This window comes from Callospermophilus lateralis, chromosome 3 (assembly GCF_048772815.1).
Source record: "Callospermophilus lateralis isolate mCalLat2 chromosome 3, mCalLat2.hap1, whole genome shotgun sequence".
NCBI classification, from domain to species: Eukaryota; Metazoa; Chordata; class Mammalia; order Rodentia; family Sciuridae; genus Callospermophilus; species Callospermophilus lateralis.
Window position 1 is genome coordinate 177,861,584 of NC_135307.1, and position 27,302 is coordinate 177,888,885.

Sequence of the window (27,302 nt, forward strand, 5' to 3'; positions counted from 1 at the left end):
TTAAAACAGTAAGACAGCATTGTACACCTGGAGATAAACAGATGTTTCAAAATGGCAAAGATAAAGCAAAACAGGCCCTTCTCACTGTGCTCCCGGTGGAGTGCAACTGGGTGAAGCCTTTCTGGAGGGCTGGCTGGGCAGTTCCCATCAACTATAAATGCACATGCCCTTGAACACAGCAATTTCACCTCTGGTGATCTATCCTATTGAAATGTTCATGCATGTGTGGAAAAATGTGCATTGGGGTTATTCACTGGGGCACTACTTTAAATAGAGAAAAACTGGAAACAATCTAGATCTTGTCGATATGGAATACTAAATTCTGGTGTCCCCATGCTCGGAAGGTCAAGCAGCAGTCAGACAGGATGAGGTCTCCTCTAGCCTGTTGTGAACAGCTCACCGTGAAAGAGGCAAAGTGCAAATAACATGTGCATTATTCAATTAATCAAAAATGGAAATGAAACTCTGAATATAAATTGTTTAAATATCAAGAAAGGGAGAGAATAGGCTTTGTAATATTTGGCCCCCTTTCCCTTTTCTTCTGTAGTACTAGGGATTAAACCCAGGGCCTCATGCCTGCTAAAGCATTCAACCACTGAACTACATCCACAACCCCCTCCCCTGGCTTTTTTTTTTTTTTTTTTTCTGGTACAAGAGATTGAACCCAGGGGCGCTTGACCACTGAGCCACATCCCAAGCCCTATTTTGTACTTTATTTAGAGACAGGGGCTCACTGAGTTGCTTAGTGCCTTGCCCTTGCTGAGGCTAACTTTGAACTTGTGATCCTCCTGCCTCAGCCTCCCAAGTGGCTGGGATACAAGGCTAGGCCACCACACTGGGCAATATTCTTCTATGAAGATGAAGTACTGAGTGCTGTAATTAAAATTAAAAAATAGAAGAAAAGAAAAAAGTCAAAACAAACAGTACACAGGATGACAGGTGTGCCAGGCACGTGACACGAAGCATAGAGGAGCTTACTGCTCACTAGCTGTTTTTCATCCACCCACCATATTAGTCTAAGGACTACAATTTCCCCATGGCAATCACTCTTACTCCTCCCTCTTGGTTCCTTGGTGTGGGGCACATGATTCACACCTGGCCAATCAGAAACTTGTGGGAAAGAAACCTTTCCAATTTTTGCGATTGCTAAACTGTAAGTTACGCGCATAAAACGGAGAGTGGTCATATTTGGAAATAGTTTGCTTAAGAGTAAAGTGTACACAAGCTGGACACGGTGGCCTATGCCTGTAATTCCAGCTACCAGAGGCTGAGGCAGGAGACTTACAAGTCTGAGGTCAGCCTTGGTGACTTAGCCAGACTGTGTTTCAAAGTAAAATTTAAGAAAAGAGTAAAGCGGCTGGGTGTGGTGGCACATGCCTGCAATCCCAGCAGCTTGGGAGGTTGAGGCAGGAAGATTGCAAGTTTGACGCCAGCCTCAGCAACTTAGTGAGACTCTAAGTAACTTAGCAAGACCCTGTCTTAAAATAAAATAAAAATAAACAAAACCCCCAAAAAACAGTCTGAGGATGTGACTCAAAGGTTAAGTACCACTGGGTTCAATTCCTGTTACCAAACAAAACAAAACCAGAGTAAAGCTAACAAGAGGGCTGGGATTGTGGCTCAGTGGTAGAGCGCTCACCTAGCACGGGCGGGACCAGGGGTCGATCCTCAGCACCACCTAAAAATAAAGGCATTGTGTTGTGTCCATCTACTCTAAAAAATAAATATTTAAAAAAAAAAAAAAAGGCTAACCAGAGGAAAGCAGTCCTGAAAGACTGAGGCAGAGAGAGACCTGGTTCTTACTGCAATCTCTAAACACAAGGTTCCAGCTACATCTGAAAGAGATTCTAGACTTCATTGTCTGAGCACCTGGATCCAGCTATACCTGAAGGAGATGCTACCCATGAACTTATCCTACAGTGACTCTCCCTTGTGGTTCAAATCAGCCTAAGCTGGGGCCAGCCTCACCTGGCTCAGGCGGTTCTGCAGCTCCTTCACCTGCTGCTCCACCTGCTGCTTCTCACCCTGCAGCCGCTCCACCAGCTGCAGCTTCTCCTGGCTCCAGTTGCGCTCGCTGATTTGCAGTTGCCGTGTCAGTTCCATGACTGCGCTGTAGGACTCGGCCAGAAGGTGCTGCTGCTCCTCTCGCTCCCTCTGCAGGGCCGCCTTCCACTCGGGCCCTGCCCGCTCCCCGGGCCCCTTCCCGGCCTTCAGCTCCATCTGTGGGTGGGAGCAGTCTGGGCAGCTGGCACCTCGGGCCCCTCTACTCTCCCTCCTCCCTTCTTGGGCACCAGCAGGGGAAGGGGAGAGAGGCTCCTTGGGGGCCGCCCCCTGGGAAGCCTTCGGTGACCTCCCCCTCACAACCAGCCCTCCTCACAGGATGGTGTAGAGCTCTTCCCACCAGCCAAGCTGCACTGTGGGGTTTTCAGTCATTTTCTCTGCAATTTAACTGCCACTTTGTGTTTTTCAGAGGAAGAGGTTCTAAGGGGGTCAAGTCAGTTTTGTCCCAGGTCACGTAGTCGGTTCCTAGTTATCGCTTGTCACGGTATTTATCTACTTAGGTACAGTGCAGGTTCTGGTTAATGGGGTTGTGTTTTAGCTCCACTCCTGGAAAGCTGAACCCCACCTGTCCCTCATGGACCTTGCATGGGGACATGCACACACATGCACATATGCAGAAATCACTCTGCATGATGCCTTTTTTGGCCGAAGACCTCAGGGTGGCAGGATGATGCACACCTGTTTCCAGCTCATGATTCAATGCCTCCCACCTGCCAGGCTAAGGTCAGGGAGTCGAGCCCTGGAATGGCTGAGCTTGGGGGCACAGCAGAGCAAAGGACACTGGAATATGCAGATGAGCAGGAGCTGGGAGGTCTGCAGGAGGCCTAGGAGGGATCGGAGGACCCAGGAAGAAGTCAGGAGTCGGGGTGCAAGGTCAGGTCTGCCCTGGGTGACACAAGACAGGGACTCAACCTCTCTGTGCCTGTTTTGTCATGTGTCCTGCAGAGACCATCTGAGTACCACCTCCCAGAGGTGGCAATGCCCAGGAAGTCGGCCTGCAGCAGGGACGGGGTGGAGGAAGAGGGAGCCCAGCCCCACACTGTGGAATCAGAGCATTCTCTCCAGGTGGGAGGCCCACCCTTCTCATTTTTCAGACTAGAGTAGGGCAGCAACTTGTCCCCACACACAAAGCAGATACCCAAATCCCAGGGATCCTATTTAAGTTCCTTTGGTCCAGCTGGGCTATTGTAGGGGAGGGAGCAAACCACAGCCAGGTGTCAGGGGTCCCCTCAGGTAGGAGGCAGCAAATAAGGACAGCAGCAATGAGAGACCAGGCATTGCAGGGACCGTACTGGGTACAAATCAGGCATGTCACCCGGGAGCAGAGGGGCAGAGGTGCCTGCCAATCCTCCATCTTCCTTCCCTGGCCCACTGACTCCTGAACCCCACTATCTTGCTCCAAATAGAACTAATTAGTCTGGATGATTCTAGGCAAACCTCTGTCCTCTCTGGGTGACAAGGTGAAGGGAGGGGCTCCTGTCCCTCCAAGAGGTGGCTTGGGTGTCCGGTTCCAGACCTGACAGCTGTGGGCTTGGCTGAAGACAAGAGGCAGAAGACGTGTCTGGGGAGGGCTCACCTGGGTGGTGTGGCCCTTGAGCTCCGCCCGCTCTGTCTCCCAGGTGGCCTTGGCCTTGGCAAACTGCTGCTGAAGCTCCGTGAGACCCCGGCGCTCATCGCGGAGCAGCCAGCACAGCTCCTTCAGCGTCACCTTCATGTCGGCCAGGGTCTTGATGTACTCGTTGGGCTGAGACAGGGAAAGGCCTGGGTCAGCAGCGTGGGAGGTGGGAGGGAACCCAGCTCGGGGCTCCCTGGGCCTCCAGCAGGTCCCTCTCCAGATGAGCCCAGCCCTGGCTCCCTCCCAGGCAGTCATAAGTCCCAGCCTCACACGAACAAAGACTCCCGCAGTCATAGTAATAACTATTCCACCTAAATTGAGCTGAAAGATCTGGCCTCCTCAAGGTTCTGCAGCCTCTAGCCTCCCTCGGGATCTGCCTCTCTGACCCACTGGAGGCCTCCCTAACTGTGCTGAACCCAATTCCAAATCTTCTTTCCTAGGCCCACGACCCCATTTCCCACCCATACCCAGCTCACTGTGTGTGGCTCTAGAAGTCTGAACCTCCTCTTCTCTCTGATATGTGGTTTGATAAGAGAGTTCTTAGTCCCAGACCATAAAGGCCCCTCTTTTATTTATTTTATTTGTTTACATGGTGCTGAGGAGCAAACCCAGTGCCTCACAGGTGCTAGGCGAGTGCTCTACCACTGAGCCCCAGCCCCAACCCCAAGACCCCTCTTCATAGGAGCCGAGCTTGAGAGCTTTGCCCCATTATATCCCTCCCAAGCCACAGCCAATTCCAGAACACCTTGCCACACCTCTACACACACAGTTCTATGTGTTTAGAATGACTTCTCTCCGTTCTCTAGTAGGTAAGCTCCTATTCATGCTTCAAAACCCACCATCCATAACCCCTTTTCTGTGATAATATCCTCTTTTGCTCCAAATAGAACTAATTAGTCTCTTGCTTGTGACCCCATGGTCCACCACCTGGCCTTCTGTCACTGCCCTGGAATGATCTGTGTGCCACAGAGGATAGAGAACAGGAGGGCAGTGACCAAGCAAGAACAACCTTTGCAGCTCTAGTGTCCAGTGCAGAGCTGAAGTCAGAGGACGTGACAGAAAGTGATTATTTTGCTTATTTATTTGTATGCAGGGCTGAGGGTCACACCCAGGGCCTCAGACCCAGGACCTCACACATGCTGGGCAAGTGCTCTACCACCGAGCCACAGCTGCAGCCCGGAAAGGGATATTGAATGGACAAAGGAACAGAGCCGGGAAGGGCTGAGAACGCACCGTGTTCTGGGTCCAGCCATCTCCCGCGCAGGCCTTGTTATCAGAATGCTGGGCGCTGATCTCCTCCTCCTCCACCAGCAGGTACAGCTCCTTCATGCTGTTCACCTGTTGGTCAAAACCACACTCAACCAGGGGTGGGAGGAAGTCCTCACTGACTTCCCAGACCTTAACTTTGATCTCTGGGCACCGTCCAGGCCAAGCAGTGTGACCCATAATATCTTTTCTGCCCCAAGGACCATGAGGCATCCTGAAGAGTTACTCAGAAATAACCACGGTGACTGGGGCAGCTGGAGCCACGCTGCACAGCTGCAGGGGCACCGTTCACAGGGCATACAAGGGCGTGGCTCCTCCTGGCACCCTCTGAGCACAAGATGCTTGGTGGGAGGATGTCAAGGAGAAGCAGGGAGACCTGTTAGGAGGCAATGGCCAGAATCCAGGCAGGAAGTGACCATGGCTTGGTCAGAGGGCAGTGGAGGATGGCTCAGACTCTGGAGAGGTGGACAGATTAGACGAGGTGTGAGAGAAAGAGAAGGGCAGAGGATGCTGCCACAGCTCTTGTCTGAACAAGAGGAACTGACCCACTGGGCGAGCAGGGCTGGAGGAGGAGCCTGAGTTTGGTTTTGGACATAAAGTTTGCAAAGCCTATCAGACACCCAGTGGATCTGTCCCACGGACAATACACATCTAGGGTCCATGAACGACACCTGGACAGGACGTATACACTTGGAACTCAATGTCCAAGAACGGCCAGTGAAGCCTGGATGAGCTGCCCCAAGGCAGTCAGAGCAGGTACGGGAGAAACGCAGTCCAAGGACTGAGCCCTGGGGACTGTGAGCTTGCAAGGTGAGGTCAGGGGGAGGAGCTCAGCGACAGAACACCTGCATGTGCAAGGCTCTGGATTCAGTGCCCAGGACCACCAAAGAGAAAAATTAAAAGTGAGGTGAGGTCAGGGAAATAAGAAGGAGCCAGAGAGGTAGAAGGAAAACCCAGAGCTTGCTGTCCTAGAAATGAAATGAAGGATATTGCAGTTTGGATACCAAGTGTCCCCACAAACCTCCTGTATTCCTGCAAGAATATGCAGAGGTGAGATGACTGAATTATGAGGCCTGTGGCCCAGTCAGTCCGTCCTAGCTTGGCTGCACTAACTGGCCTGCAGGCAGGTGGGCGTGGCTGGAGGAGGTGGGAACGGGTCGGAGAGGGGGTGTCCTGGAAGGGTGCATCTTCCCTGCAGTCCCTTCCACCCTTTCTCTTCCCTTTCTTTGCTTCTCAGTTGCCATAAGCTGAGCAGTCGACCTCCACCACGCCCTTCAGCCACGATGTTCTACCTCACCTTGGGCCCAAACCAATGGAGTCAGTCATCCATGAACTGACACCAGGAGCCCCAAACAAATTTTCCTTCTCTAAATTGTTACTCTCAGACATTTTGGTCACAGCGAGGGAAAGCTGACTAAAACAAAGGAGGTTTCCAAGCGCCACTTATCTGGGAACACAGAGAGGCTGGGAAGAATGCTGGGAGAGCAAGTCTACAGGGATCAACAGCCCAGTTCCTACACGGGTCACAGGGATGGATACCTAGAGTCTTTTGATGATCTACACATATGCGGGGAACAACCTGTTCTCTGGAATCCTTGGGGCCAGGTGTGTGTCTGTTTTTATTTTTCTTCTTTTTTGGTGCTGGGGATGGAACCCAGGGCCTTGCTCGTTCTAAGAACACACTCTACCACTGGGCTACACCCCAGCTTTCAGGTGTGCTGGGAACTGAGAATGTTTCAGGATCTAGAAAGATATAACGTGTCCTACATGTATTATGTCACAGCCCCAGTAGGGACTGGAGCACACTGATTTCCCCTACAAACATGTGGATATGAATATGAAGTGCTATGTCCCTCGCCTCCCATGTTCCTTTCCCCCTACCTTCCCGAGGCCCAAGCCCAACCATACCTCCAAGAAGTCATCCCCCTCATTGGGCAAGACCTTGCCCTGCCGCCAGCGCTTCAGGAACCACCTGAGCTTCATGAAGAGCAGCAGGAAGTTGTGCTTGAATTGCTGGGACTCTTGCACCAGCATGTTTTTCTCCTGGCTCCAGAATTTCTGCTCCAGCCGCCTCTGGAGGCTCAGACTCTGCAGTTCAAACTCCCGCCTCAGCAGCGCCCTCTGCTGGTCCTCCTTCAGCTGCCGGGGACAGGAGATTGAGCCAGGCCAGTTCAGGGTCCCACCACTCCCAGCCCACTCCAGGCCCAGGTCAAGGTAGGGGGAGAAGTGGGTGGGTCTGTTGGTGATCCCCGCCAGAAATTCCACCACAAGCAGCTCATTTTATCCATGGAAGAGTAACTCATAAAAGCAACAGCAGCCCACGGGAGGAGCTGGGATTTAAACCAGCATGGTCCAACTAAAAAACCCTCGTCATCATTCCCTGAGCACCTGTGAAGCGCTGGATGTTTCTCCTGAACTCTCACACTGAACAAGGAATCTCTGGGGGTGTGCGATAATGACAGGGAGGGGTGACCCAGGGAGGGAAAAGGGCATCCTGGGGCCCAGGAAGGCTGAGGAATATGAAATACTCATGCTGGGTCGTGGTGAAGAGAGCCAGAGCCCTGGGTTAGAATCCCAGCACCACTTGACCCTGCACATGCCTAGATAAAGCGTTTCCGCTCTCTGGGCCCCAGTTTCCCCATAGGTAAAATGGGGGGACACCTTCTGGGGGAAGTCACAGGATTAAAGCACAGAAGGTATGGAAAGTGTGTGACATGGTCTGGCTACAGTCAGGGCTTCACAAATGCTGTTAACAAACTACCACCTTGATTACCAGCTAGGCCCAAAGCAGGCATTTCCCATTTCACAGATGGGAAAGAGGGCCTGAGAGGAAACAGACCTGGCCCAAGGTCACACAGGCAGCCAACAACACACCCAGGACTCCAGCCCAGCTCAGCTGATGTACAATCACAAGCAGGAATTGCCCTGGCAGGGGGCCAGGACTGGAAGACTTGAGTTTCCTCTGACCATCTCATCTTCTGAGGACCCATGGACCCCCAAAGACCTCGCCTTCAAATTTGTGGTGCTAGGGATGGAACCCAGGGTCTCACTCATGCTAGGCAAATGATCTACCACTGAGCCATGCCCCAGCCCCTCAGCCTTCAGTGCTGGGAGCAGATGGAGTAGGTTCAGGAAGACTGGGCACCGCCCACCTGGACCATTTTCTGGTTGAAGTTGTCAGCCTCCTCCTTCCGTAGCTGCCGCTCCTGGGAGAGCTGCTCCTGCAAGCCCCGGAGGCTGTCATGGGCCTCGGCCAGCACCAGCTGCAGCTCCTTGATCTAGGATGAGAATGGGGATGGGACATGGATGAGGAGGGAGAGGACACAGGCTGTGGTCACAGATCAAAGTGGCTGGGGGGCAGCCGTAAGCAGGACCTGAATGGTCCTAAAGTACAGATCAAGCACAAGGGCTGTCCCTACCTCAGTGGGTTATCGAGGCAATTAAATGAAACAGTGCAAAGCAAATCTAGTTACCATTAGTTTTAACTTGATACATTTTTACTCTGAAATTTATTTGAAAAAATAATATATTATGAAAGTTAAGTTTGATTCAGGAAGATGTTCACTCTCTCAATGTTTCTTTCTTATTTATTTTTGAGATAGGGTTTCCCTCTTGCCCAGGCTGGCCTTGAACTCCTGGGCTCAAGGGATTCTCCTGTCTCAGATTCCCAAGTAGCTGGGACTACACACCACTGTACCCAGCTAGCTCATTGTTTGTAATTGCAAAAGTTTAGAAATGACTTAAATCATAAATGCTGGGGATTAAAATGTGTTTAATGGGTATATGTGTGTTATTTTTTTTTATTATGTTGTAATAGATAGGTACACCCACTCTAAAAGTACATGATTTTGTAATCCTGACTTTTCTTCTTTATATCTTTATGCATTGCTGCTCAGAGATTTTGTTGTAGTTATTTGTTATTTACAACAACTATACAATAAGATCTTAAGAAAAAGATGAGATTTTTACATTTTGTGGGGAAATGGTATTGAGAAGTCTCTGCAGCTGAACAGGCAAAACTAGTCTATTCTTTTAGAAGTCCAGATGGTGAGTAGAAGGGAACACAAGCGGGGAATTTCTGGGGGGTGGGTCATGCTCTGTTTATTGATCCTGATGCTGGTGCTGATTACATAGGAGTGTTCAGTTTGTGGAAATTATCTAAGCTTTTAATATGCGCACTTCTCCCTTCCACCTCCCTCCCTCCCCCTCCCCTGGCCTCTTTCTTCCTTCCTTGCAATGCTGAAAATTAAATCCAGGGCCTTGTGCATGTGAGGCAAGTACTCAACCACGGAGCTACACTCCAACACTCATTTTCTCCCCCTTTTTGCTAGGTTATTAGGAAGCTCAGACCACATCACTAAAAGAGTTTGCTCCTTAGCTTCAAGGGAGCTTCTTCTGTACAGTTGCAGGCAAGCCTTCCTGGACCACAAAGCTGTCTTCCCAAGGATGCTCACAAAAAAGCATGCTCAGGCTGTGCTACACTCCTGAGCATGTGCTAAGTCTCCACGTGCAATAGTCCCATGGATTCCCAGCCCAGCCCACATGACCTTCTCCTACTTCAGGTTCATTAACAAATGCTGAAGAGGCTTATGTGTTGGATAAGGAGGGGACTGAGGAACACCTAGAGTTCCTCAAGAATCAGAGAATCCTAGCAATTCTTTTTCTTTTCTTTTCTTTTTTTTTTTTAAAATAATATTTTTTAGTTGTAGATGGACACCATTTATTTATTTATTTATCTTTATGTGGTGCTGAGGATTGAACCCAGGGCCTCACACATACTAGGCAAGTGTCCTGCCACTGGGCCACAGCCACAGCCCCGACTCAGCAATTCTATCCCTCCTGTGTTAGAGGTGGGAAAGCTGAGACTTGAGGGTGGGAGTGTGTCCAGGGTCATACAGTCACACTGGCAGAACCAAGACTTGCACTCTGGTCCCTGGATCCCAAGCAGTATATCATCATTCTCATGCTCATCCTCACCCAGGCACCAGGCCTTAAATTAAGACTTTTCACATATTTAATCCTTTCAACCACCTATGAGGTTTATAGATGAGACAGCTCACAATCAGAGAGGTAAAGTGACTTATCCAAGATCTCACAGCTGGTACATGGTGGATCTATAATTTGAACCCAAACAGCCTGATGATGGAGATTGTTGCCTCCCAGCTACATAGATTAGTAGGTCCATCAAATAATATAAATTCCCAGTGGAATTTAGAACAGGAAAAAAAAAAAAACTCTTTAGATGAGCTTTTAAACTTCCTTCAACTAGGCCAAGAAAATGACCCAAATTTCCTTATTTTCCTTTTTGCCCTGGCTGCCAGGGAGTTGGAAATTAAGGGAATACTCAAAACCCGCTTCTTCACTCTCTGAGAATCTCTGCTTGGGGAGGCCCCAGCCACCTCCTCGCACCCGGCCTCCCGCTCCACTAGGCCTAGACCTACCTCAGAGGCATAGGAATCATTGTCTTCAGCTCGATAAGGCCTGAAGCTCCTGGGATCAGGTTTGGAGTCCAGGTCACCCGTGCGGAAGGCCTCTCGGATCCTGGGCTCCCATTCTGGCAGATCCCTGAAGTCAGATGGCTGCACCAGAGGCACAGGCAGAAGAGAACAAAGACAACCATGGGGAGAGGCCCACAGGGTGCCAGAAACAGCTCCACCCCAGGGCTCTGGGCTCCAGAAGAGGCTATGACCACCCACAGGAGGGCAGGATCCAGGTATTCACCTTGCCAGCCAGGCCCAGCGGCTGTCACTCAATGAATGTTTATTAAAAAGATGAATGAGTAGATAAGCGGGAAGTGAAAATACTAATTTGAAGGAAGTCTGCGTGGTGCACAAACCTTCTGAAACAGCTCCAACTGTCCTACCACCTGTGTGGTCCCAGCTTACTCCTACTTCAAGAAAAACCAAGAGGGAGACTCAACAGGGGGCCATCTTTTTGCCTTAAAAAGCCAGATCAAGCGGATCAACAGGACATGAGTTACAGAAATCATGGCACAGCATCACTGTGTGGTTGTTAGAAAGAGCTGAATCTCACTCAGCCAGGCACACCTGTAATCCCAGAGGCTTGGGAGGCTGAGGCAGGAGGATCGCTTTGAACTCGCAATCTTCCTGCCTCAGCAATGGCGAGGTGCTAAGCAAGTCAGTGTCTAAATAAAATACAAAAAAAGGGATGGGGATGTGGCTCATTGGTCAAGTGCACCTGAGTTCAATCCTCAGTAACAAAGGGGGAAAAAAGATACCAGAAAGAACTGAATCTCTTTTCATGACAAGGAAAGACCCCTGCACGGCTCTCAGGATGTGATCTCACCTCCCAACACCCTCTGCAGTCCAGCCCCATTCCTCTTTGCTCAATTTCTTATACCAGGACATACTAGCTCTGGTCTGAGAAGCCCTGAGGGTCTAGGTCAAGTTCCTCATCCACATACCTTCCCTTCAGATTCCCCTTCTCAGTCTGTAACTTCACATTCACTGTCTTTCTTTTTCTTTTTCTTCTCTTTTTGTTGTTGTTGCTATTGTTTGTTTATTTTTTGTTTAGGAATGCTGGAGTGAACCCAGGGCCTCAAACATGCTAGGAAAGTGTTCTACCACTGAGCCACAACCCCAGCCAAGTGTGGCAGAGGCTACAATACTGGACAGCACCCCTCTGGACCTTTAACAGTGGTCTCAGTAGGAAGTGGGAGGCAAGGGGGAGAGATTTCCATCTTTTCATCTCTGGTGCTTCTGAAACTCTTTGAATGTTTATGAATTACTTTTGCAATAATGCTTTTTTGTTTGTTTGTTTGGACAAAATGCCCTTGCTATTTTAATTTTTCTAAGTAGTATCTTATGGACATGAAGGCTGGAAGCTAGTCACCTTTAGAAAACTAAGTTCCTTGCCTTTGCATGGGAACTGGTCAAAGACTTTAAAAAAATAACAATACTTGGTTTAAAATACAAAATTACTAAAGAAATAAGAAAAGGCAAGCAGAAAAAAAAAAAGGCCTTAGAATCAATTTCTGTCCTTAGTAAGTGAATGATTTATGTTCTACTCAATCAATGGGCTTATATTTAGTAATAAAAATAAATACAAGTTTCCTCCAAGCAACAATGTGGAGAGAAAGAAGCCAGGCACAGGTGAGTTTGTATTGTGTGATTGAATTATACACAGTTCAAGGACAGCAGACAAACCTAAATCAAGAGAGGGGTTGGCCTAGTGCCTGGGACTGTAGCTCAATGGCTCAGCACTTGCCTGGTGTGCATGAAGCCCTGGGTTCAATTACCAGTGCCCCCCCACACACACAAAAAGAGCAGGGGCAGTGACTAGAGGGGGTGAGAAGGGGCTACTGGGGTGCTCGACACTTAAGAAGGTGATCATATAAGTGTTCATTGTGGAAAGTTCATAAAGATGCTGCGCTTAATTCTGTACCCTTCTCTCGTGTTATGATTCAGTACAAAACTTCTATGAAATAAGAGTGACAGGACCTATGACTGGACATCTTACCTGAAACTCCGAGGCAAGGTCTTTGGCCAGAATGATCTCCTTGGAGGGTCCCTGGGAGCCCAGGGTGGGCAGCGGAGAGAAGGGCTCTGGCTGCTCCTTGCCAGAGCCCCCGAGGACGGCGTCTGCCTTCCGCGTGAAGGCGTTGAGCTCCTGCTGCAGCACGCTCAGCCGCACCAGGATGGCGTGCATGAGCTTGGCGTCCCTGGGGCCCTCGCTGTTATCCGGGGCCTCGTGCAGCCTGAAGTCTGCACATTCGTTGTCCAGACAGAGCCGAAGGCCCGCAGAGAAGCCATTGGCATCGGCCACCAAGACGTCGATGGCTTTACTGACCAGGACCGCCTGCTCCCTCAGCCCAGGCAGCACCTCGGCCTCCCGGGCTCTGCAAAGTCGGGCTGCGTGGGGCTCATGCGCCTCCCCGAGGGGAGCGGGCACACACTGCGCGGAGTCCCCTGCCTCGGCGTCCGTCTCCAGCATGGGCCGCGTGCTCTGGCAGGAGGCGAGATCGCAACGCTGGAGGTTGGAAAGAAGCACGCGGTTCTCATATTGCAGCTTCTTGACCTTGCCGCTGAGCTCGCCGATCTGCAGCTTGGCGGCCGCCAGCTCCTCCTGCGAGGGCTCGCTCAGCACCGAGCAGCTGTCCTCCGACAGCGTCACGTCCAGCTCGTGCTCCGAGCGGTACTTGGCCAGCTCGCTCAGCAGCAGCTTGTTCTGGTCCTCGAGCTCCGCCGAGGAGCGCCGCAACAGCTCTGCCTCCTCCTCCACAAACTGCAGATGTCGCCGCAGCTCTGCCAGGCTCTCCCCGCACTCGCTGCCGCCCAGGGCAGAGAAGGCCAGCCGAGCCTCCGGCCCCCCGCAGCCACCACTGTGATCCTTCATGTCGTCCATCTCGGCCCGCAGGCCCCGGTTCTCCACCTCCAGCTCCACGATGCGGCGACTCAGCAGGTTGGCCTCCTCCTCCACCAGTTTCAGGTGCACCTTCAACTCGGTCTCCCGCGAGTGCGGAGCATCCGCCAGCTCCTCAGCCGACAGGGCAGCGTCCAGGTCCCCATAGAGGGAGCGGTACTTGAGCAGCTCCTCCTTCATGCTGTCGTTCTCCTTGGCGAGCTTGGTGAGCTTCTTGCACATGAGGGCCGACTCTTCCTTCGCAAAGTGCAACTGACACTTCAGATCTGCGCTGTCCTCCTGGGACCAGATGGGCACGGGGACAGACATGACCCAAGAAAATTAGTGTTGCTAATTACTATCCTTAGTAAATGAGTGATTTATGTTTTACTCAATCAATGGGCTAGTACCAATTGATTGTACTAGCCACCGCATTTGGGGGAGCACTGAGTATGTGCTGGGAACACAGGAATGGGTCAGACACAGCCTGAGAGAGAAGGAGCTGGGGGGTCAGAGGAAGCAGAAAGGGGTCATTGATGTTGCAGCAAGAATGGAACACCACCCAGTCTGGGAGTCTGGGAGCAGGTGACATTCTGACACCATTCCTACTAGTTTCCCCATGTGTAAAATGGGGCAGTCCCACTCCCCTCCTCCTGCAGCCGTGGAGAGGATTAAATGATAATATGTGACCCTGGCAATCCAGTACCACTAGCAGCTAACAGAATTCTTTCTGTGCCTGGCCTGCACAACAAAGAGCACTTTAAGTCATACAACTAACCCACAGATACGGACAGATGAGAAAATGGAGGCCAGAAAGTTGAAGCAATCACCCTGACAACATAGGAATCAAGTGGCAGAGTCAAGGTTGAAGGCCTTTGGTTCTGGACCTTTGGATCTGGTCACTGCACTCACTATTGGGTGACTCAGTCTGCTGGGCCTGGGGGAGTGTGAGCATGTAAGAACCATGGGCTCGGAGTGTGGTCTTGGGAAGTAAGGTGGGCCGTGAGGCCAAGAAAACAAACAAAGGTAGCTCGGGGTAGAAGGTGGAGAGGGCTGGGCACCTCAGAGACTCCCCAGGCCTCTTCAGTTAGGCTCACACCTTCACACTACAACCTGCCTGTGGGGGCTGCCGGCAGTACCTGAGCCGAAGGCTTCTTGTCTGTCTTCCCCAGGGAGCGGGTACCTCTTTTCTTCAAGGAATGCTGGAAAGAGAGAAAAAGTAAGAACTAACACCCCCATGGGTGATGTACATCCAAAGAGCAGTCACAAGGCCAGGGTTCACATTAAGGGCCCCACCCTAGCCCAGTCACATCCAGGCCTTGACCTGCACCTGCTGCTGAGCCAGAGGGGTCCTCAAGACCATCCGATAGGCTATAAATGACAGACAGACCAGATATACGCAAGGAGATGACTCTGAACACACTTGCCAGGGCTCCCTCCCCTCTGCCACCCCCACATTGTGATCCAGTTAGCCTGGCCCAAGACCTGGAAATCTTGAGTTTCTGTTCTTGTCTTTTGCTCATTCATCAGATATTTCCTAAGCCCCTGTTGTATGCCAGGCCCAGTTAGAAGCACCTACCATGTGCCAGACACAATTAGGTGTAGAGGACACAGCAGTGAACGAGACAGATAAGGTACAGGGAAGATGCTGTGGTGGCCTGCCCAGACCCCCCACTTTAGGACAGAGACATTCATTCCCCCAGATAAGACATCTAAGTTGATGGTCCCTACCAGCTATGACTACTGAGAGCCACCTTGTCCGAGGTCATGTGCCCTCCCTAGCTGAAGCCCACATCCAAAGACTGGTCCATGCCCCTTGCCTCAACTCCAAAGGACCATGCAACCTCCAGAGCATCCCATGAGGCGGGCTGAGGCTATGAGTCAACTTCTACCTCTGCCTCACTCCTGCTGGTACAGCCAAGGATTCGTCCCTAAACCTCTGCATGCCCATCTCCACCCCACAGGGAATCCCATCTTCATGGAACTGACATCTTGTGGGAGTTTGAATTCAGAATGAACACTAATAAATTAAATGAATACGGGTGAAAAATTAAAAATTACAAAGGAGACTTAGAAATGATCATGAGAGATTGATAATAAGGATTCAAAATTCCAAGAGCATTTTTTGGGGGAAAATTGGTATACTTGCCTATACAAGCAAATTCTACATGGAAAAAAACAACAAAGTAAGCAAAGTGAAATATAAATGACCAACTGAAAATAAAGATTTGCAGTTGACAACACCAATAAAGGGCTGATACCCTAAATATGAGTTCCATAAACAGTGAACAAAAGACCAACAAACCAGGCTGGGGATATAGCTCAGTTGGTAGAGTGCTTGCCTCATATGCACAAGGCCCTGGGTTCAATCCCCAGCATCACAAAAAGAAAAGAAAAAGACCAAGAAACCCACAGGAAAATGGATTGGACATATGAGCAAGGGCTCACAGGAAAAGAAAACCAAATGGATGTCAACCATGTGAAAATGCTCATCCCCACCCATGATGGAGAAATGCAAATAAAAACACACAAGGTGCATTTCTCACCTATCAGACTGGCCAAAATCCAGGCCACCTGAGAATACATTTCTATTGGCGAGGCTGTGATGAAAAGGAATGCTCATCTATTGCTGGCAAGAATGCACAGGGCACGAGCTCTATCGAGAGAATTTGAGGAAATGCTACGATCCTCATTACTGAAGTTCCTCACTGTTTAAAAAAAGCCATTCAATGAGATGCATGCTTCCACTGAACACTTCCTCCCAAGAGGAGGGTGATTCATGCTGGCGGTGTTTGAAACCACACTTCAGTTGTTTTGGACTTTTCCAGCCCGGCTGGTATACTGGGTTTCTGAAAATGCTCCCAGATGATTTGGATACATGCACACCCTCACCTCTCACACCTCATCTCTGAATATGAGAGTCACTGGGCTAACCCAAAATTAGTATACTTGACTATACCCCATTTTACTGAAAGCAAGAGGGGGCAGGGACTTGTCCCAGGTCTCACAGCAAATCCATATCCAACCAGGGATCAATTCTTGGCATAGCTCTTGATCAATTTCCAAAGAGAAAATGTGCCTTTAATGAGGGCCAGAGTGGCCAGAGTGGCTGGGGACACATCAGGACCATCTAGGGGACTTACAGACAAATACTGATGCCCTAGATGCCACCCCCAAAGATTCTGATAGAATTGGTCTGGGGTTAAGTCTCAGGCATATTTAAAAGTTGTTTTAAATAACTTTCCAGGTGATTCTGAAGTGCAGGAGGCGCAGGGAGAGGAGCTCTGGATTAAGTCTATCTTAAAACCCATCAGATCCTAGAGACCCTTTGGAATGCAAATGAGGCAGGAAGTCAGAGACTGATCTACAGGAGCAGGGGCCAGCGTGAGAAGAGTTGGCCTGGGCCTTTCAGAAAGGAGAAAAAGAGGGGTCGGGTTGGCGGCCACAAAAAAAAAAAAAAAAAAAAAAAATCCTTCCACAAGAGCCAGGGTACCAGGCTGTGGGGTCCTAGAGAGGTTGCTCAGAGGGAGACCTGTATAGCATGGGAGGGTTGGGGTTCTGGGTCAGACCTTAGGATGGAGAACAGTCTTCTGGATTTTTTTTTTCCTTTAAAAAAATATGTTATTTTTAACAAAATCGATTAATATACAAAAATACATCACTGTAAAAAATGTATGCCAAGTGATAAAGCCACAGCACCCCTTTTCACACCCCCCAGCATGCCTCCCCTCCCTGAGGGCCCCTGCTGGCTGGTCTTGGGGAGCTCCTTTGAGACCTTTGGCTCTGTGTTTAAAGCACTAAAATAGATGGTGCTGTTTTAGACTTTCTTTCCTTCCTATGTTTATTTGATTCTGTGATCTTTGCTTTTTATAATAAGCACATAGGCAGAACAAAACCCCCAAACACCTAGCATTTAAAAAAAAGTTCATATCCATGCTACATGATGCTGTATGTTACAGAAAGTATATGCAATATAATCCCATCTTTATTTAAAAAACAAAACAAAAGAGAAATGTGCATTGTCTGAATACAGAGAAAGAGCTAGAAAGATACTAAGCAAACTGCTAATCCTGGGTTTACCTGAGGAGTGGAATGGAGAGAGGCAGTTAGGGAGGGCTTCTTTTTATTTCGTGTATTATTTTATTAGTTCTATCATTTTTGAATAGATGCCACATTCATGGGGCTCAAAATTCAGGGCTCAAAATTCAAAGAGTACAAAGAGCAATACAGGGAGCCCAGCCCCCTGTTCTGCCCCCAGGCAGTCAATGTAACCAGAACCTGCTGTAGCTCCCTTAGAGGTATGCCAGGTATGTGTTAATGTGCTTCCTGACCCGCTGTGCTCCACTGAATTTATATTACTTTTACATAAAACACACATACATACATATACATTAAGATACGTGAGAATGTATATAGAAAAACTTATTGGAAGTATATGTGTCTCCCACCCAAATAGAAATGCCCTCTGGATATTGGCTGATGGGTGAATTTTTTTGTCTTATGGCTTATTATATTTTCTAATCTTTCTCTGTTAAGTGCACAGCACTACCAGTGGGGGAAAGGGAAATGTTATAACGTGTTTTTTAAGTGTACTTTGCCCAAGAAATTGTTGAACCTCTTTCCAACAGGCAAAGAAAGGCTCCAGGAGGGCTCTGGCTTGAACCTGTCCAGAAAGGAGGGAGGAGGCTCAACAGCTGCCATCTCAGGACTAGAGGGGCTCCTGTTTAGAACCCACCTCTCCACCCAACCACGCCACTCGGCTCCCACACTGCCCTGCGGCTCCGCAGGGAAAACAAGGCAGGCTCAGAGCACACCAAGACCTCCCTCCCCACTGAGGGCAGCAGCTGGCCAGGCGCTGGGGGCTGTGCGCCCCTCATGGGAGCCAGGGTCTGTCAGAGCCCCTTTGTGGAGCCCGTAGGGGTAGAACTAGTCCCTGCCCAAGAGGCAGATGTTCTGGCCCTGGGCCCTTGGAGGCGGGACAGGACACCAAAGGGATTGCAGCCGCAAAGCCCAGGAAAGAAAGACACAGCCTGAGGGCACACTCTCTGGCCTGGCAGGCAACAGGCCCTCATCCATGAGCAACTCACAAGGCCACCTCAGAGCAGCCAGGGTGGCGCCTCCAAGCATCCCTGACCACTCCTAGTAGGAGCCTGAGCTCCTGTCCCCAGGAGTCCCCTTGCAGGCCAGCACAGGGAGCTAACTAAGTGCAGCCCTGGAGGGACCTCTGCTCCAGCTTCCACACTGACAAGACTCAAAAGGAAAACCTTCCAAGGGACAGAGTGGAGCCCTGCCACCCAAGGGACAGAGTGGAGTACTTTCACCCAAGGGACAGAGTAGAACACTGCCATCCAAGGGACAGAGTGGAGCCCTGCCACCCAAGGGACAGAGTGGAGCGCAGCCAAGACAGCTGGACAGCTGTTCACCAGACATGGGGAGGGGGATATACAGAAAGGTCTCCCTGAAAACAGACTTCTGTGTGCACAAAAGTTACTCCAGAGGGACCTGGGGTGGGAATTTTACCTCAAAGACTGAGGCATTTTTCTCCAGAATGGTGGAAACAGCCAGGCAGACAGGCTGTGTGGGCCCTGTTAGTGGACGATTATTAGGGGAGAAAACGGAGGTTTAGATCGGAGCCCCAAATCCAATACCAGCGGGGCAGATAGTGACAACTGCAGGTGATGGTTTGCAGTGTAGCTACTCTACCGTGGCACCTGGAGCCCCACCGGGAAAGCTCTCCAGAGAGGCAGTGGAAATGTAGGAAATGTATTGATTCAACTAAGGCAAAGGGGTCTCCAGGTCCAGAATCAGCACAGTGCTTGCGATGGTGCCGATAATAATGCAGACTTAACAGATTCCACTCTGTGCTAAGCACTTTACCAGCCCATCTCATTTCATCCTCACAAACACCTCTGAGAGTAAGGATTCATATTCCCATTTTTTAAAATAAGCAAATTGAGGACCGGGGCATTTATGCGATTTGCCCAAGGTTACAGTTAATCGTAATAAGTGGCAAAGCCAGGATGCAAGCCCAGGCTTGTGTGGTTCCAAGTCCAGGTTTGTCCTGCAGCACACTGCCCAGGCTAGATTGCCTCAGATAGCAGCAGAATCAAGATTCAAACACAGTAATCGGGCGCCATGGTCAGCGCCCTTCCTACCCTATCAGGTGGGAAATCCACAAGAGGAATCTGGGCCAGAGATTTTTAAAGGTTCTGGAAACATAAGTGCATCCTGGGAAAGCCACTGGAGGGGGCTCAGGAGGCATGGGGCATCACCAGAGGAGTCAGTGTGGATTTGGGAGACATACAGGTGGGGGGTTCAAATCCCATCTCTGACTTTCCCCAATCCCATCCAAATACAGCAACTGGACTCCTAGGTATGTACCCAAGAGAATTCAAAAAACATATTTCTAGACACTGGAACATGAATGTTCACACTAGCATTATTTATAATAGCCAAAAAGTGGAAACAATCCAAATGTCCACAAATGATAAATGAACAAATATAATGCTGTCTAGCCATACAATGGATTATTAATCAGCCATAAACAAGAATGATGTCCTGAATCAGGCTTCAACATGGATGGCTAAACCTTGGAAGCCTTACGCTAAGTAAAAGACGCCTGTCACCAAAGATCACATACTGCATGATTCCATTTGAATGAAATATCCAGAATGGGCAGATCCAGAGGGACAGAAAGTGGATTAGCTGTTGCCAGGGGCCAGAGGGAAGAGCGGGAGTGACTGCTAACAGGTATGGGGCGGTTTTGGAGGGTAATGGAAGCCTTCTGGAACTAGGTCATCGTACAATATCGTGAACACATTAAAATGGTGAACTATATGGTCTGTGGATTAAATCACAACTTAAATATTGTCAAGAAAAGAGAAGTGCCTATAAAATGGGACAATGCCCTGGGGCTGCGTGGGGAGTGGGGGGGTTAAACGCCACGAAGACTTAAGTTCGATGCTGGGAGCAGTGCCTGGTACGGGAAGTGCTCAGACACAGCAGCTACAGGCTAACAAATGGCGTCAACACTGATCCTGGCTTTCTGCCTTCGACCCAGGGAGGGGGAGTGATACTGAGGCTGCTGTTATGACTCTTGAGCAGCAGCCCAGCTGGGCCACAGTGCCATCGCAGAGCACAGGGAAGGCATGCCACCCTCCCTTCTCTCTCTCCAAGAGCTGTCTCCATGGCAACTGCATCGGCTCAGGCCAGGGGCTCCCCATTCCCAGTCGGCTGACAGCAGCGCCTCAGCAACTTGTCAGGATAGCAAAGCAGATCTCCATGAGGGGACCGCAGCTCCCGCAGAACTGCTAAGGGACCCTCGTCTCCATAGAAACCATGTCAGGAAGGAGAGGGAGGAGGGAGAGGACAAACAGCAAATAAACACAGGCTCCTGCCTCCTGCAGGCGATGCTGAGACACCGCGGGCACTTGCTGACATCTGCTCAGAGGCAGAGGACAGTGTTTCCTCAGCACCTCCTCCCGGCCAGGCTCCACACAGGGCTCTTTATGTTCACAATTTTTAATTCAAATTTCACAAATAATACCCAAGCACATCCATTTCTCTCTCTCTTCTTCTTTTGTTTGAAACGAGGTTTTGCTATGTGGCCCAGGCTGACCTGCAACTCTTGGTCCCAAGTGATCCTCCTGCCTCAGCGTCCCTTGTACCTGAGACTGCACCTGGCCTAAGTACATCCTTATTATTAGACAAAACAAAACAAAAACCTAATGTGGGCTGGGGTCGAAGCTCAGTGGCTCAGTCTGATCTTCAGCACCAAAAACCCAAACTGTAGAATTAATAGACAAGCTGGGCACACCTGTGATGCCAGTAGCTTGGGAGACGGGAGCAGGAGGAGAGGGTTCAAATTAATAAAAAATAAAATAGAAAAGGGCTGGAAATGGAGCTCTGTGCCCTGGGTTCAATCCCAAGTACCACCCAAAAAATAAAAATAAAAACAAAATAACAGGATAAAAAGCAGAAGTCAGATTATCTCTCCAGCTCCCTCCATTTCTCCCTCCTCAGACAAGCCAGTCTTCCTTCCTCCAGACTTTGGCTACACATTCCTACGTAGGTAGACACGTAGGCTTCAGAACTACTCTGGTGTGTATGGCTTTCCAAAATAACTAGTAGGATCACACAAAATATGCAGTTCTACAACTTTCATTTCCTGCTAATAATATCTCTTGGAGATCTTTCTATATCAGTGTGTTATATCAATGTGTTATATATATATGTGTGTGTGTGTGTATGTGTGTGTGTATATATATATATATACACACTTTCTTTTTTATTTTACTGTGGTCAAGGATACATAATACAAAATTTATTATCTTAACCATTTTTTAGTTGTAGATGGACACAATACCTTTTTTTAAAATATTTATTTTTTAGTTATAGTTGGACATAATACCTCTATTTATTTATTTATTTATGTGGTGCTGAGGATCGAACCCAGGGCCTCACACATGCTAGGCGAGCGCTCTACCACTGAGCCACACCCCAGCCCCTACAATACCTTATTTTACTTAATTGTTTTTATGCAGTGCTGAGGATCGAACCGAGTGCCTCCTGCATGTGAAGCAAGTTCTCTGCCACTGAGCTACAATCCCAGCCCTTAACCATTTTTTTATTGTGGTAAAATACACATAAATGAAATTTACCATTTTTAATTTTTTTGGCCTTTTATATACTGGGAAATCAAACCCAGGGCCTTGTACATGCTAAGCACATACTTAACACTGAGTTATACTCCTAGGCATAACCCTTTTAAAAAAATCTTAATAAGGGGCTGGGGCTGTGGCTCAGTGGTAGCACCTAGCATGCACAAGGTACCGGGCTCAATCCTCAGCACCACATTAATTTAAAATAAAGATATTGTATCCACCTAAAGCTTAAGAATAAATATTTCTTAAAAAATCTTAAAAACTACACACTTTACCACTTTTTAAGTACACAGCTCAGTAGTATTAAGTACATTCCTATATGCAACCATAATCACTATCCATCTCCAAAACCTTTGCATTATCCCAAACTGCACTGTAGCTATTAAATATTAATTCCTCACCTCCCCCCGCACCAGGCCTTGGTAACCTCTATTTACTTTCTATCTCTATGAATTGGACTACTCTAGGGATCTCGTATAAGTTGAACCATACTATATGTGTTCTTTTATGTCTAGCTTATTTCACCTAGCATGACGTTTTCAAGGCTTATCCATGTTGTACCATGTGTCAGTACTTCACTTATTCTTTTTTTTTTGCTTTTAGTTGTAGATGAACACAATTATCTTTATTTGTTTATTTATTTTTATGGGGTGCTGAGGATCAAACCCAGGGCCTCACACCTGCAAGGCAAGCACTCTACCACTGAGCTACAGCCACAGACCCACTCTTTCTTTTTTTTTTTAACCAAATATATATTTAGTTGTTGATGGACCTTATTTTATTCATTTTTTATATGTGGTGCTGAGGATCAAACCCAGGGCCTCATATAAGCTAGGCAAGTGCTCTAGCACTGAGCCCCAGCCCCAGCCCCATTCATTCTTCAGGTTGAACAGTATTCACTGTCTATCAACACACACATACACACACACACACACACACAGAGTTTGCTTATTCATTCGTCTGTTAGTGGGCATTTGGGTTGCATGAGTCTTTTGGCTATTATAAATAGTGCTATTATGAACGTGGGATATAAATATCTATTCAAATCCCTGCTTTTAACTCTTTGGTGTACATCCCAGCATTGGAATCACTGGATCATAAAATAATTCTACATTTAATTTTCCAAGGCTGTGCCACATTACCTTCTTCTGTGTTACTCAATCTGAGGTTTTTTGGGTGCTGGGGATTGAACCCAGGGACTCACACATGCTAAGTACATCAGGGGCACATGCCTGTAGACTTAGCTACTCAGCAGGCTGAAGGAGGAGACCACTTGAGCCAGGAGTTCAAGGCCAGCCTGGGCAACAATAAGAGTGCCCATCTCAAAAAAAAAAAAAAAGCTTAATAACTATACACTTTACCACTACCCTCTGGTTACTCAATCTTATTAATGATCCAAAACAAAACAACCTCACAGACTGGGTACTATTATCAACCTGACATTCAAAGGAAGGAAAGGACTTGGAGGGGAAGTAGCTTCTGGTTTGCAGCATGTCTCTGCTAAGGAAAGGCTGGGTGAACTCTGCAAGCAGGTCCTCTGTGGGCCTCAGTTTCCTCACCTGCACAACAGGAACAGACTGAGTTCTAAGGTGTTTTGTGAAACTGTCTCTCTCCCCTTTTCACCATCAAGGCGGCAGTAACCAGTGTGAGGATGTTGCCCAGCACCATGGGCCAGGCCATGGAGTGCAGGAGGCTGCAGGAAGGGAGAAGCCTCTCTCTCCCTAGCCCTGACAGCAAATGCCTCCTCTCCACACAGAGAAGGCACTAGAGCATCACACCACTGTAAAGACAGCTGAAGGACTCTTCTGTCCTCAGAGTCTAGGATACCTTCTGGGCAGCCAACTAGCTGAGGCCCAGCTGAACATCTGGGACACAGGCCACCCTGGACGCTGAGCACAGGCCCCTGGAACCAGGAGGACTCCAATCTGAGGGTTCCCCAGGCTGATGGTTTCCTAATGGTGTTCCACAGAGCCCCCCTGGGTCCTGCCAGACCTTGAGGACGCCCCTCTCTCAGGAGCTGCTTGCTCATCCTTAAAATGGATCACAACCTTGTTGGTCCTTTACAAAAATATTGAGATAAACTGTCTGGCATGATGCCTAACACACAGCAGGAGAGGGTCTACCAGGAGGAGGGCCTGCCATGGGCAGTCCCATTGCAACAGTCCCATTGGAGAGGATGGTGCCTAGGATCACATTCAGGAAGCATCTAGTACCTAAAGATAGCGGCCCAAGTCCCAGGCCCAGTACCTACCCCACATCAAACGGCAGCAGCCGGCAGTCCCTAAAAGATCTCCACACCAGCTAACCCAGTTGGCTCACAATGATGAGGCACCACTGCCCCATTTCACAGATGAGGACACTGAGGCACAAAGCCCAGGTCTCACACTGGGCATGGTGGCATGTGCTTCCCATGAGTCCTACCAGAGGCAGTGGGGTGACCATCTCTCATGTTGTCCTGGGAACTCCTTGAGGACAGGACAGGGTATGTATCTTGTTTACTGTTGTATCATTGGGGACTAATGCACAGTGCACACAGTAGGTGCTAAGAAAATGCATTCTGGAGGGATGAATGAACAAGCAACCCAGCTAGGGAGGCCGAACCATGCCCGTTTCCACAATCAGAGAGACACCAGCTAGGTGGGCTGCATGTGCCCGCTGGCCCAGTCAGCACAGCCCTGAGGCAGCACAACTCACCTCTCTGGGTCGCTCCAGCTCCGTCTGCAGCACCTGCTTGGCCAGCTCGGTCTCAATGAGCCGCTGCCGGAGCTCCTCGTTCTCCTCCTCCAGCCGTGCTCGCTTCTTCTCCACCACCTCGAGCTCCTTGTGCAGCCGCATGGAGATGTCCTTAGAGACCTGGTCCGGGGGTGAGAAGAAGGGTGTGAACTGGCTCCTGCCCCACACCACTGACAGCTTCAGGCATGTCCCTGTCTCATCAGTCCCACTTAGCAGATGAGGACACTGAGACACCAAGAGGTCAAAAAATTCACCAGGTGTTCTGCATCCAGGAGGCAACAGACTCAAACCTCAAAACCAGATGCCCCCTGCTCCCGATGTGCTGTCCCCAAAGCTGCAACAGTCCCATCTGTTCTTAGGAATGCCTTTCCACTTATGTGGGGGCTTTTTATGCTTCTCAGAACTTCACCAAGCCACCCCTGGCCTGTCCTCTCAAGGGCCTATGGTAGAGCCCAAGCTTATCTTCAGCAGGGAGTAAGCCAGAGTAGAAGCCCAGAGCAAGGTGGGCGACGTGTGGTCCTGGGCAAGGCATTTCCCATCACTGAGACTCAGTCTCCTCCACTATAAATTGGGTATAGCCATAACAGGACCAACCTCATGAGCCTGACAGGAGGAGCATATCAGCTACTGCACACAAAGGCTCAGCCCAGGGCTGCCACAGTGAGCGCTGGGTGAGTCGTGGCTGCTGTTCTGAGAAGCTAATGTCCAGAGAGAGGCATGACTTACTGGAGGTCACCTATATCCAACTGTCTAGGATATAGAACAAGCCCGAAATGACAAAGGCTAGGCAGAAGTCCAAGTCATCCCTACACAAGGAGCTGAAAGAGCTGCAGTCTCCCACCCCAGCTCCAGGACTCTGCAAGCAATAGCACCCTGTTTCCTAAAAGATGTTCTCGGTCCTGTCCCCTCCACTGGCTGAGTGCGGGAGGCCAGGGAAGGAGGCCTTTGGGGGATGAGAAAGAGTCTTTTGAGCTGGTAAAGTGCATCTCGACTCCATTCCCAGGTGGGCTGGGCACTCCGTTGGCCAAACACCTACTGGGTGCCAGACTCGTTCTCCTCCACCCCAGTTCTGTTGCCATGTTACAGATGAGGAAACTGAAGCTCAGAGTGGAAGTGGCTTGCTCATGGTTCCACACAGCAGGTGTGGGCCGAGCTGAGCAGGGAGTCTGTTTTGCCTCCGTGCATTGTTAGACAGAGGAGCCAGTGCAGCCAGGGCTCCGCCAGGGATATGAAGGCTTTGCCAGCAGGACCTACTCATGGGGCCAAGAGCCCAGCACCCCATGCCCGCCAGTATCGGAAGTGACCATGATGCCTCTTCCCTGCCGGAAGGGAAGGGGGCCCTCCCTGGCTTCACCCTCTGCCTGGGCCCAAGCCCAGCTCAGCACAGACCCCTTGGCAATGTGCAGGGCAGGCCAGGAAAAACAACAGCCAGAGAGGAAACTGGCACTCCCCCTCCCTCCACTGCCCACTGTCCCCTCTGCCCCTGAAGATCTCCAAGGAAAGGCAGACACTGGCCCTGAGCCTCCCCTACTGACTCTCTGGGTCACCAAACTGCTTGTTCCTGAAATGGGATGAACAATCGGCCCCTCAATATCAGAACAGGACTTTGCAGAGGGGAAAACTAGACCGGAGCCTGCCTCCACACTCTCTGGCCATGTCACCCAGGACAGTTGTTTAACAGCCGAAGTCTTGAGTTTGGTCAGCAGTAAAAGGGGTTTGAAATAGTCTCCTCATGAGAAATCAATGACTAATGCTTGAGTGGTGGCTGGCACATAGGAGGTGCTCAAATAGTTTTTATATTTTATTATTTTTCAACAATTTAGTGCATTTCAAAGATGTGTTTATTTAGCAGTTTCATGAACTTGGTTGACCCATCTTTAAATTGTTTTTAAGAATTATGTAGCCAGGTATGGAGCTACATAATCCCAGCTCCTTGGGAGGCTGAGACAGGAGGATTCAAGTTTGAGACCAGCCTGGGTAGCTTAGTGAGACTCTGTCTTAAAATAAAATCTGAGAAAATGGGCTGGGGGTGTAGCTCAAAAGTACAGAGAGCTGGAACAGTGGCACACACCTGTAACCCAGAGGCTCAGGAGGCTGAGGCAGGAAGATGGAAAGTTTGAGGCCAGCCTCAGCAACTTAGCAAGACCCAGTCTTTAAAAAGTGCTGGGGATGTGGCTCAGTGGTTAAGTATCCCTGGGTTCAATCCTGGTTACAAAAAAAAAAAAAGAATAGAGAGAGCCACCACCCTGGGTCCAATCCCTTATACCACAAAAAAAAAAAAAAAAAAAAAAAAAAAGTCAACAAAAACAAAACAGCTACACAGAGCTGTCAAATGACTACGTGTTCAAGGTGACAGGATACAAAGATTTTTTTTTTTTTGAAAAATTTTTGTAGTTACAACCACAGATGAACAAAATACCTTTATTTTATTTATTTATTTTTGTGTGGCACTAAGGATCGAACTCAGTGCCTCACATATGCTAGGCAAGTGCTCTGCCACTGAGCTACAGCCCCAGCCCCAATACAGAGATTTTGGATGCTTTACCAAGATGACTGTTTTGCATTGTTTATCCACCTTGACCAAACTCTAGGGTTTTGGCTGG

The 27,302-nt window shown here is 49.3% G+C and overlaps 1 protein-coding gene and 2 non-coding genes across 4 annotated transcripts in view; 1 reads left to right on the plus strand and 2 right to left on the minus strand.

The window, feature by feature from the left end:
- Positions 1 to 27,302, minus strand: part of Mtcl2 (microtubule crosslinking factor 2) — a 68,476-nt gene that overhangs the window by 17,991 nt on the left and 23,183 nt on the right. For both annotated transcript variants that reach the window (XM_076851813.1, XM_076851814.1), the window contains exons 3-11: positions 24,661 to 24,819; positions 14,443 to 14,505; positions 12,422 to 13,603; positions 10,384 to 10,521; positions 8,095 to 8,220; positions 6,851 to 7,081; positions 4,910 to 5,014; positions 3,638 to 3,805; positions 1,969 to 2,220 (exon numbers count right to left, since the gene is read on the minus strand). In XM_076851813.1, the coding sequence (XP_076707928.1) occupies positions 1,969 to 2,220; positions 3,638 to 3,805; positions 4,910 to 5,014; positions 6,851 to 7,081; positions 8,095 to 8,220; positions 10,384 to 10,521; positions 12,422 to 13,603; positions 14,443 to 14,505; positions 24,661 to 24,819 (2,424 nt within the window). The remainder of the gene's footprint in view (positions 1 to 1,968; positions 2,221 to 3,637; positions 3,806 to 4,909; positions 5,015 to 6,850; positions 7,082 to 8,094; positions 8,221 to 10,383; positions 10,522 to 12,421; positions 13,604 to 14,442; positions 14,506 to 24,660; positions 24,820 to 27,302) is intronic.
- Positions 15,614 to 15,687, plus strand: Trnam-cau (transfer RNA methionine (anticodon CAU)). Its single transcript has one exon. It is a non-coding gene; the product is annotated as a tRNA-Met (tRNA).
- Trnaa-agc (transfer RNA alanine (anticodon AGC)) lies at positions 21,734 to 21,805 on the minus strand. The gene has a single exon. It is a non-coding gene; the product is annotated as a tRNA-Ala (tRNA).